This window comes from Macrotis lagotis, chromosome 3 (assembly GCF_037893015.1).
Source record: "Macrotis lagotis isolate mMagLag1 chromosome 3, bilby.v1.9.chrom.fasta, whole genome shotgun sequence".
NCBI lineage: Eukaryota > Metazoa > Chordata > Mammalia > Peramelemorphia > Peramelidae > Macrotis > Macrotis lagotis.
The window spans coordinates 298606604-298617487 of record NC_133660.1 but is presented as its reverse complement, the minus strand read 5'-3'; the positions used below and the strand labels follow the sequence as shown (position 1 = coordinate 298617487).

Here is a 10884-nt window from a genome sequence, read left to right as displayed (position 1 = left end):
GGACTTGCTCATTCCAGCAGTGCAACAATCAGGGACAACCTGGGGCTGTCTGTGATGGAGAATACCATCTGTACCCAGAGAAAGATCTGTGGAGTTTGAACAAAGACCAAGGACTATTACCTTTAATTTAGGGAAAAAAACCCTGAAATCTTATTATCTGATTTTGCTATCTCTTATACTTTAGGTTTCTTCCTTAAGAATACAATTTCTCTCTGATCACATTCAATTTGGATCAATCTATACCATGGAAACAATGTAAAGACTGGCAAATTGCCTTCTGTGGGGGGGAGGGAAGTAAGATTGGGGGAAAATTGTAAAGAAAATAAATAAAAACTTTAAAAAATTTTTTTTAAAAAGTAATCATTAGTAGACAGATTTCAGAAAAAAACTAGAAAGATTTGCAATCATTGATAGTGAAGTGAACAGAACCAGGAGAACACTGGACACATTAAGAGCAACATTGGATGATTAACAACTGTGAGGACTTTATGTTTTTCAGTGATTCAGGACAATTTTAAATGACTTATAATGGAAAATGCCATCTATATCCACAGGAGAAAACTATGAAATATGAATGTAGAACAATGAATGCAATTTTTACTTTTTAAATCATGCATTTTTTGTTACTTTCCACCTAAAATTGTGATTGTTCCTTCACCATATGACAAGTATGCAAATAAGTTAAACATGATTATGCATTTATAACCTATATCAGATTATTCACCATCATGAACTGGGGGAAAGAAGGGGGATGGTTGATAAATGTGGAACTCAAAAATTTACTGAAAGATGAATTTTGAAAATTATCTTTGCATATAATTGAAAAAAATAAAGTAAAATAACATCCAAAATATTGTGACTTGGACAAGTAGAATACAATGACCATGAGTAAAAAAGAACTTAGACATTATCTTTAAAAATAATTATCATTAAAGCTTTTCTGATATCCTAGAGCCTGAGCGTAATCAAATCTTGAAAGAAATCCAAAATAAAAACTCAGGATAAAAAGTCAAATACTAGAACTCTCAAGTGAAGATGAAACTATTGAAAGCAGGCAGAAAGATATGATTCAATTGTCATAGAGCTACACCGAGAATCACACAAGATTTTGCTCTTCTTTATTAATGGAATGGAGGGCTTTGAATATTATGTTCCAGAAGGCAAAGGATTCAGGAACAACAGAGAATCATATTCCCACAAACAGTGAGTATAATTCCTCATAGAAAAATAGAGGTTTAAAGAAATAGAAGATGTACAAGCATCTCTGATGAACAGCTATTTAAAATAAAAAAAAATTAAGAGAAGAATTAAAAGTTTAAAGAGGAAAATCATTGGAGATACAACAATGTTAAGTTTTCATTTTTCTATAAGAAGATGATAGTTGTATAATTGTTGGAGTTGTTAGAAGGTATATACATGGAGTTCACAGATGGAAGGAGCCGATGATGTTATGATATCTCAAAAATTAAAGATGATGTCTTAAAAATAAAATTAAGGAGAAAGAAGGGAGAATGAAGCGATACAGTGTTAACCATCAACAGAGAAAGAACTGACTGATGTGTCTGAATTCAGACTGAAGAATACATTTTTCATGTTATTTTTCTTAAGGGTTTTTCTTTTGGATGTATGTTTTCTTTCACATGACTAATATGGGATTATTTTTCATGACTGCTTATGTATGACCTATATAGAACTTCATACCATATCAATGACTATTCAGATATGTGTGCACATATAAATTTTGTGCATATTTGCATGTATTGTTTATTTAAAATTCTAAATGTAATGCCTTCTAGTATATAAACATATATAAATATGTGTACATGGATGTACAAAATAGAGTTGTGATATGATACAAATGCTTATATGATTGATCTCCACGTATAAACATATCTAGGCAGGTGTCTAAGAATTCTTGTATACACAGATATATGAGACATAATAGACTGAAACAAAGCCAGATTGGGAGGGCTTTAAAACCTGACTTTTAATTATTGAAATATGAAGTTTATTAAAAGCTTGAAAAGAATGAGAATTTTTGTGGATCCAAGTTGACATCAAAGATCTAATTGGATTCATAATAGACCACTAAGCCATTCTCCTTCACCTGATGAGTTGAAGTTACTGTTGATTTCCTCCAAATTTATCTTTGTATGTTCCATTCCTTTTTGTCTACTCTCCTTCCTAATGACTATACAATATTTTCATACATTATTTCTTATTGATTTATTAAAAGATGGATCTCTCCTTTCTTCCTAAGACCATAATATCATGTCCTATAGCAATATATTTTAAAAAGAGAATAACAATAATGAAATGTTAAATTCAAAAATCCCTATATTGAATAAGTTTTACAGTATATACCAGAGCTTGTTACATATGTTTATCTAAACTTCTTTGTTTTTCTCATCCCTAAAATGAAAAGATTTAACTTGCAGATTCCCCTGAAAAAAATATGATCCCACTATAATCTGACATTTCATGTATACAAAAAAATCTTATCAGAATCCTTTCATTTGAAGAATCTGTGTCATTGCATTTGATTTTATTGCATTATATATGTGTGTGTGTGTGTGTTGGTGTGTGTTTGCATATATATATATATATATATATATATATATATATATATATATATATATATACCATCGTCATTACCAACAGAACTGTTGAATTACTGATAATCTTCCCATTTCCATCATCTCACTGAAATTGTTATCTTTATTCAATTCTATTTCTCATTGATCTTTCTGAAACTTTAGGCAGTTTTGAACACTTTACTTCTCCTTAATAGTTTCTTTTTTCTAGAATTATAGGAGATCATTTTCTCGTGTTTTCTTCTTATCTGTGTGATTGCTCCTGAAACCTCCTTCAAATTATATCCTTGCATATACACTAGATGTCCCTTAAGATTCTGTTCTAGGGCTCCTTTTCTTTTTCCTCTATGCTCTTTCACATCTGTCTTAGACTTCTGTGCCTGAGGGCATACTTGAATCATTTTTTTCACTTGTTTCAGTAGTCCAATATTAATTATTCTTTCTCTCGGGTAATACTTTCTTTATATTATAAACAATAGAAATATTCCTTTACAAATGTGGGATAGATTCATTTACTTAATGCAAGATTAAAAATATTTATACAAAGAAATAGTTGATTGGAGATATTGAAATGCTATACTGACATGCATGCTCCTAAACCATTTCGGTTTGGTTGAGGAACTTCAGGGTAGATCATGGATGTTTCAGATAAATTAAAACCCCCAATAGTGGATTCAGAGCAGGCTTTTTGATGATGAACATTTGGGTAGAATCTTTAATGGATTTAATTGAGTTCTTGAATTATCAGTTTTCAACTCTAGAATTCAGCCTATTGAGATAATAGCAACCATAATTAAAAACATATTTTTGTTTTCAGGTTTCCCAGGGCCCCTTTCACATCTTGGTTTCTCAAACTATAGATCAGAGGGTTCAACATGGGAATGACAAGGGTATAAAACAAGGAGGTCATTTTATCTTGGTCTAATGAATAGGAAGAACTAGGCCTAAAATACATAAAAAGCATAGTGCCTTGAAAAATTGTGACAGCAGTTAAGTGAGAAGTACAGGTTGAAAATGTCTTGAATCGGCCCTCAGTGGAGTGGATCTTAAACACAGACAAGATTATATAACAATAAGAAATGAGGACTGCTGAAATAGTGACCAATTCAATAAAACCAAAGACAGTGAAGATCACCAATTCATTGACATGGGTATCAGAGCAAGAGATCAACAAAAGAGGAGGAACATCACAGAAAAAATGATTGATCTCATGGGACCTGCAGAAATTCAGTGTGAATGTCAATGTAGTATGAAGTAAAGCATCCACCATCCCCACCATATAGACACCTGCAATCAATAAATAACAGACCCGGTTTGACATATTTACTGTATAAAGCAAAGGATTACTGATAGCCATGTAACGATCAAAGGCCATTACTGCTAATAATAAACACTCTGAATCTGCAAAGCAACAGAAGAAATAGAACTTCAGAGCACAACCAGTAAAGGAAATGGATTTGTCTTTGGCAAAGAAGTCTGACAGCATCTTTGGGCCAATGGCTGTGGAGTAGCAGAGGTCACAGAAGGACATGTGGCTAAGGAAGAAATACATGGGCAAGTGGAGTTGGGAGTCTATTCTGATTAAGATGATCATCCCAAGATTTGCTATAAGAGTAACCAAATAAATGATGAGAAAGAGAACAAAAAATGCCACTTTTAGCTCTGGAGCAGTGGTGATTCCCAAAAGGATGAACTCAGTTGGAATTGAGTAATTCTCCATCGTTTCTGTTTGTCCTCTCCTCTCTTCCTAAGAACAGGAAACAGGAAAGTGAAGAATTTTGTTTTCAATCTTTTGTAAAGCTAATGAGTATAGGACTTTCAGATTGCTTCTCATCTGTAAGGAGACAAATAGTTCCTACCCATTAGTTATACATGACAAACAAAGTTATAAAACTTCATCTTTTCCAGGCAAGGCATTTCCAAAGAAAAAAGTCACTGAAGATAAAAGATGCCTCACAACTTTGTAGTGCTTTAAGGTTTTAAAAAAAATGAATTCAATAGCATAAATCCACAAAGTGTGGACTGCAAAGAGTAGTATTTCAGATTTCTCTCCTTTGGGAAAAGAAGTACAGAGACATTGGATAATTTGCCTTTGTTCACACTGTTAAGCTAACAGTTAAATATTAAATGAGGATCTTCATACATATTTTCCTGATGGTAATTCTGAGAAATCTTAAATTCTGAAAAATTCTAAAACATCAGAAATCTTATTTCTCTCCAAAATAAATCACCTTAGGTGTTACAGTCTTCAACTAACAGAACTGATGCATATTTAAACATTAAACTTGGTTTTGGGACTATATGAACCAAAATCCTGTCTCAGACATATATAAGTTATTTGATCATGATCAAATGACCAATCTTTCTTGAGCCTCATTTTCCTCAATGGTAAAATGGGTATCAAATTTTAGTTAAAAACTCCTCTGTGCTAGTCAATGTGATACATTTAATGGGGATACATATAAAGTTGCTTATCTCAAGAAGCTGCTGTAAATTTAAACAACATCCAAAGAAGTATGTATAAGCAAATCTATGTATAATACTTTCATGATCAATGCACATGTATTAAGGACTGAGAGGTTCTTATTGTAAACTGTGAATCATTAGCTAAAATTTAAGGTAAAACAAGGAATCCAAAAGGGAAAGTTCAGAGAGAAAGTAATCCAGGATTGATAAAAAGGCAAAGAAATGTCCTGTCAGAAATATTGTGACTTATGTTAGTAGCAGCAATGAAATAAGGGATAATAGAACTTAGAGCAAATAATAATTTTACCTAAATTTGCATTTTAAAACTTTAAAAAGTTCTTTGTGTTTATTTTCTCATTTTATTCTCAATTATTCTTTTTTTTGTTTTTTGCTTTTGCAGGACAATGACATTAAGTGACTTGGTCAAGTCACACAGCTAGGTAATTATGAAGTGTCAGTGTCTGAGGCTAGATATGAATGTAGGTCTTCCTGACTCCAGGACCTGTGCTATATCCATTATGCCACCTAGCTGTCTTATTCTCATATATTCTTAGAGGTGTTGCATTGTCTTTTTTAATATGAAGAACCTGAGAAAAATAGAGGTGAAGTGATTTGCTCAGCTTAATGCAGCTTGTGAGGTGAGATAAAAATTCAAGTATTTCTGAGTCTAGATTCAGTACTCTACCCACTGTGCCACCCACCTAGCTATCTGTAAGCAAGTAAAGTGGAATGTGGCATAAATAGCCTGGAAAGGTAAAAAATGGACTGAGCAGAGTTTTACATTTGATGATTGGGTAACAGGAAGCCATTTGAGTTTATTGAGTGGGGGGGGAGTGGTAGCATGATCACAGCTACTCTTTTGGAAGAAAAACCTGATTGCCCATCAAAAGATGGTATTGATTTGGAAGTGACTGAGGGAAGCAGGTAAACTAATCACAAGGCTACCGTTATAAAAGAGCTTAGATTCTAGGCTTGGAAAAGAGCAATGAACAGCTTCAAATGAGAAGAGATTGTAAAGGAGATATGGCACAGAGGAAAAATTCATAGAACTTTGCAACTAAAGGGACATTTTCTGTGTGTGTACATGTGTGTGTGTGTGTGTGTGTGTATGTTGAAGAAGCAAGAGAGAGAGAGAGAGAGAGAGAGAGAGAGAGAGAGAGAGAGAGAGAGAGGAGAGAATGGGGATGACACCCTAGGTTTCAAATCTTAGTGACTGGAAAGATGATGGTATAGTCAAAATTAAAGATAGCAGAATCCTAAAGGGAGTACCTATAAACCGCCCCCACCAAAAAAGTAAAATAACCCAAAACATGCCATTAGTCTCAGAAGAAATTAGTCATGTTTTGTTTTGTGCAACTGCACCATAAATCTCAGTATTTGTACAATCTGACCACACTTTCTTTCCTGAATTTATAAGATTAGAGGTTGTGTCTTGTGAAGGGTAGGGGATTTCCTTCATCACTACCCAAGATAACTATCATTAGAATAATAAAGTCTTCTCTCTGTTACATATTGATGGTGACTGAGGACAATTGAAGGAACCTTTCTGAGTCTCAGTTTACTCAACTGTAAAAGGGAGAAATTATATACCCTACGACAGTTAGTGGATACTGTGTAACCCATTGAAAAGAATAATAACTTGTCCCTGAGTGCCAACATAATAGTTTTTCAGGAAAATTTTGTGTGTGTGTGTGTGTGTGTGTGTGTGTGTGTGTGTGTGTGTGTGTGTGTGTGTGTGTGTGTGTGTGTGTGTGTGTGTGTGTATCTTTGTATTGTCTGGTAGGTCCTGAAATAGGAAAATGCATGATTTAACAGAAAAAAAGTAGGGAATGGGGAGGAAACAGCATCTAAAAATGTTTTCTCAACGACTTTGGCATGCAACCAAAAACTTAATATTTAGTATATCAAAGGTGAAAAATGCAGAGACATCTATGAAGGTCCATTTATTCCTCATGTAAAGAGGGTATATTTTGAACCTGAGAAGACCATCACCATCTCTGCAATTTGGTACTAGTCTCTGTCAGAATTGTGAAACTTCAAACAAAGCACATTTATCACAAATCCCTGGCACTCTCATCTGTCCCCCAGTGCTATTATTCACAAAACCACTATCTTACAGTACCATCTCTTGAGGTTTCTAAAACCTACCTGGGCAAGGATCAGCCATGAGTCTTGCCTGATGGAATCAAAATGAAGGGAAATCATTTTTTTAGTGATATTTGGAATTTAAAGTTTGGAAGTCTCTTATAATTCTCAACACTCATGTGTAAACACTTATCTAATTAGTCCAAAGGGAAATAAAAAATGTTCATCTTCTCATTATTGAATGAAATATTGCCTCATAATAGAGGTGGGATGTGCGACTTGGGACCTCTTTAAACTTTCAGTCCTCTGGTGTTTATCTCAAATTGGACAAATATTTGGATGGATACTTCAGTATATATTGCCTCTGTGTGGTGATGATGGTGGATGACAGGAAAATAATTCATAGATAGGAGAGGAATAGTGATGAGGACCAATAATCTTTCAAATAATTATTAATCATTGCGTGTCAAAGCTTTCAGTTTTGATAGAAATAAAATGAACTCATTTTCAAGTAGATTTATTAAAGCATTAATGTATGTAATAGGACATGTTCACCAGGCTAGTTCCAGACCTCTGCAATGACAGTTTTCTGCTTTTCCTATAAACTTGGCTACACTGGGGTTGCTTGTACAGAAACAATTTAATTTAATGTAATCAAAACCCAAAATCTTCTCCATCTTTTATTTGGTGACCAAATTTTTCTTAATCCATAGATCTGCCAGGTTGGCTCATTTGTCATATGATAATTTGCTTATTATATCATTCTTTATCTTTAAATCATGAACCCATTTTTGACTTTATCTTGATATACTATATGAGATTTTGGTCTCTACCTAGTTTCTGCCAAATTGTGTTGTAATTTTTCCTTTAGTTTTTGTACAGTAATGAGTTTTTGCCCCCAAAGTTTAGATCTTTGAATTAATCAAATGGAGGACTATTATGGCTATTTTTTACAGCATATTATGTACCTAATCTATATAATGGGCTCTTCATTCTTTTTCTTAGTCAGTTATCAATTCATTTTGTTAATTACTGCTTTAAATTACAGTTTGTGATCTAAGACCACCATTCTTCACATTTTTTCATTGATTCCCTTGATATTCTTGACCTTTTGTTTCTCCAGATGGAATTTGTAATTATTTCTTCTACCTCTATAACTTTAATGCACTTTGATATTTATGGCACAAAATAAAAAAAAACTATTTACACATTTAATTTATATAATATAGACTTTACTTACCCACGAACAAATAATATTTCTCCAGATTTTTAGATCTGACTTTATTTTTGTGAAAGGAGTTTTATAATTTTTGTTATATAGTACCATGGTTTGTCTGGATAGAAAGACTTCCAAATATATCATATTGCTTAAAGTTATCTTAAATGGAATTTTTCTTTCTAAATCTTGCTGCTAACCCTTTTTTTTAGTAATAAAGACAAATGCAGATATTTTGTGAGGATTCATTTATTTTAGGATTTTTTTTGCAAGGCAAACAGGGTTAAGTAACTTGCCCAAGGCCACACAGCTAGGTAATTAATAAGTGTGTCTGAGTTCAGATTTGAACTCAGGTACTCCTGATTCCAGGGATGGCCTTGGAAAAAACTGTAAAGAAAATACTCAGAGTAATGTCTTTTAATCCTGAAAGGCTCTACATTCTTTTGCTTGTGTTAAAAGAAATGAACTGGTATAAATTATACTGTACCCAAGCAAAAATAATGATATGCAATCAACAACCATTCCTACAGGAATCAAGGAAACCTAGAATGTCCTTCTTCAATGTTCAAAAGTAATGTAATAACGTTTTTAATTGTCTTGCACAGTGGGCTTGTTTTGAGATCACTCAAGTCCCCAAAAAGATTGCTCCCTGATCCCCATTCCTCCTCCCTTACCTCTTAAGAACATGTACATAGCATCTGGCTCAAGGTGGAACTTCAATCAAGAGAAATCCCATGGATCAACTATGATGAGCAGTGTTCCTCTCAACAGATCAGTGATCAAAGACAATCTTAAGAGACTTGTTATGGAAAATCACATCCACATGCAGAAAGAAAAAGATAAGAAAAAAAAGCAAAATGGAGTCTTCATGCAGAGCAAAGCACACTATGCTCATTTTTAAAATTTTATTTTACGTTATTTTTCTTTCTTCTAGTTTTTCCCCTTCACAATTAATTCCTCTTTCACAGTATGCTTATATTGGAAATATGTTAGACCCAATTTTACATGAACAATTTTAATCAGCAGGGTCATGACTTAGGGAGGGGAGAGGGAAGGGAGGGTAATAGCAAAATGTATTACTCATAAACTTACAAATTTGAATGGATGTTGAAAACTGTTTTTCCTTGTAATTGGGGAAAAAGTAAATAAAAATTTAAAAAATGATTCCTTGCAAAGAAAAAATTTAAGTATGAACACTACATGATTACTGACACTATGCTCCTGGTCTTCTCTGGCATGCCTAGATTAGAAATTGATTTAGTAAAAAAATCAGTATCAATATTAATTAGATAAATTTGTCTATAATTTTCTTTCTCTGTTTCAACTCTTCCTGCTTCAGGTATCAGCTATGTATTTACATTGAGAAAAGAATTGTAAAATTTTTTCACTTATGCTTCCAAATAGTTCATATAGAATTATTAGTTGTTTTTAACGTGTGATAGGTAATTATTGTATTCATCAGACCCTGGGACTGCCCCCCCCAGGGAGTACATGGATGGACTTGCTCATTTCTTTTTCAATATAAGGTTATTTATTTACTCTAGTCCCTCTTCTGTTGAGACAATTTATATTTTTTGTAAATTTTCATTCATTTTACTTTCATTGTTAGACTTGTGGATATATAATTGGTCAAAATAATTCATCACATTACTTTAATTTTATTTGCATTGGTGGTGGTGAATTCCCATTTTATTTTTGATACTAATAATTTGCTTTTAACCCTTTTAAAATAGCATTTCATTTCCCCAAATACATCAAGATAATTTTTGCATTCATTTTTATGATATTGAATCCAGAGTTTTTACCCTCCATCTTTCATTCCCTCATCTCAAAATGATAGCCAATTTAATATAGTTTTTCTGCATCAAGCTGTGTAAAATATGTCATTTTAGTTACATTTATGAAAGAAAAAGCAGATAAAATGGGAAAATATGTAAAAGATAAAGTAAGTAAAGAAAGTATGCTGCAATCTACATCCAAAGTCCATTATTTCTTTATCTGAATTTGGATAGCATTTTCCATCATGGGTCCTTTGTGCTAGTCATGGATCATTGTGTTTCTGAGAAACATTGTCATTCATAGCTGATCATCTTACAGTATTGTTGATACTGTGCATCATGTTTACCTGATTTTATACATTTCACTTTGTAAACAGTTCATTTGAGACTTTCTACGTTTTTCTGATATCTTTCTAGTCATCATTTCTTATTACATAATAGTATCCCACTACTTTCATATGCCACAGCTTGTTCAATCATTCCCCAATTGATGGACATCTCAGATTTCAATATTATGCTGCTTAATAAATATTGCTGTATATAAAAGTACTTTATCTTCTTTGGAGGCAAGAATTCACTGTCCATTTTTCATCAGCACTATTTAACATTATTAGAGAATCTGTGTTAAAACTTAAGACAATTCTATAGCGGTTTCTAAATGCTCAGTTATCTATGCAGCTGGAGCCACAGACCAGTGCTGAAGTTGGTTGACTGAAGACACCAGTTTTGAGAAGGGAACTTCTGA

At 33.0% G+C, this 10884-nt stretch overlaps 1 protein-coding gene across 1 annotated transcript; it reads right to left on the bottom strand.

The window, feature by feature from the left end:
- Positions 1-3387: 3387 nt before the first annotated feature.
- On the bottom strand, positions 3388-4314 carry LOC141516895 (olfactory receptor 5W2-like). The gene has a single exon (XM_074227851.1). It carries the CDS (start codon positions 4312-4314, stop codon positions 3388-3390), a length of 927 nt encoding a protein of 308 aa, XP_074083952.1.
- Positions 4315-10884: the final 6570 nt, after the last annotated feature.

Excerpts from the sequence above, each read along its gene's own strand:
- LOC141516895 (XM_074227851.1), bottom strand. The coding sequence starts at position 4,314 with ATGGAGAATTACTCAATTCCAACTGAGTTCATCCTTTTGGGAATCACC.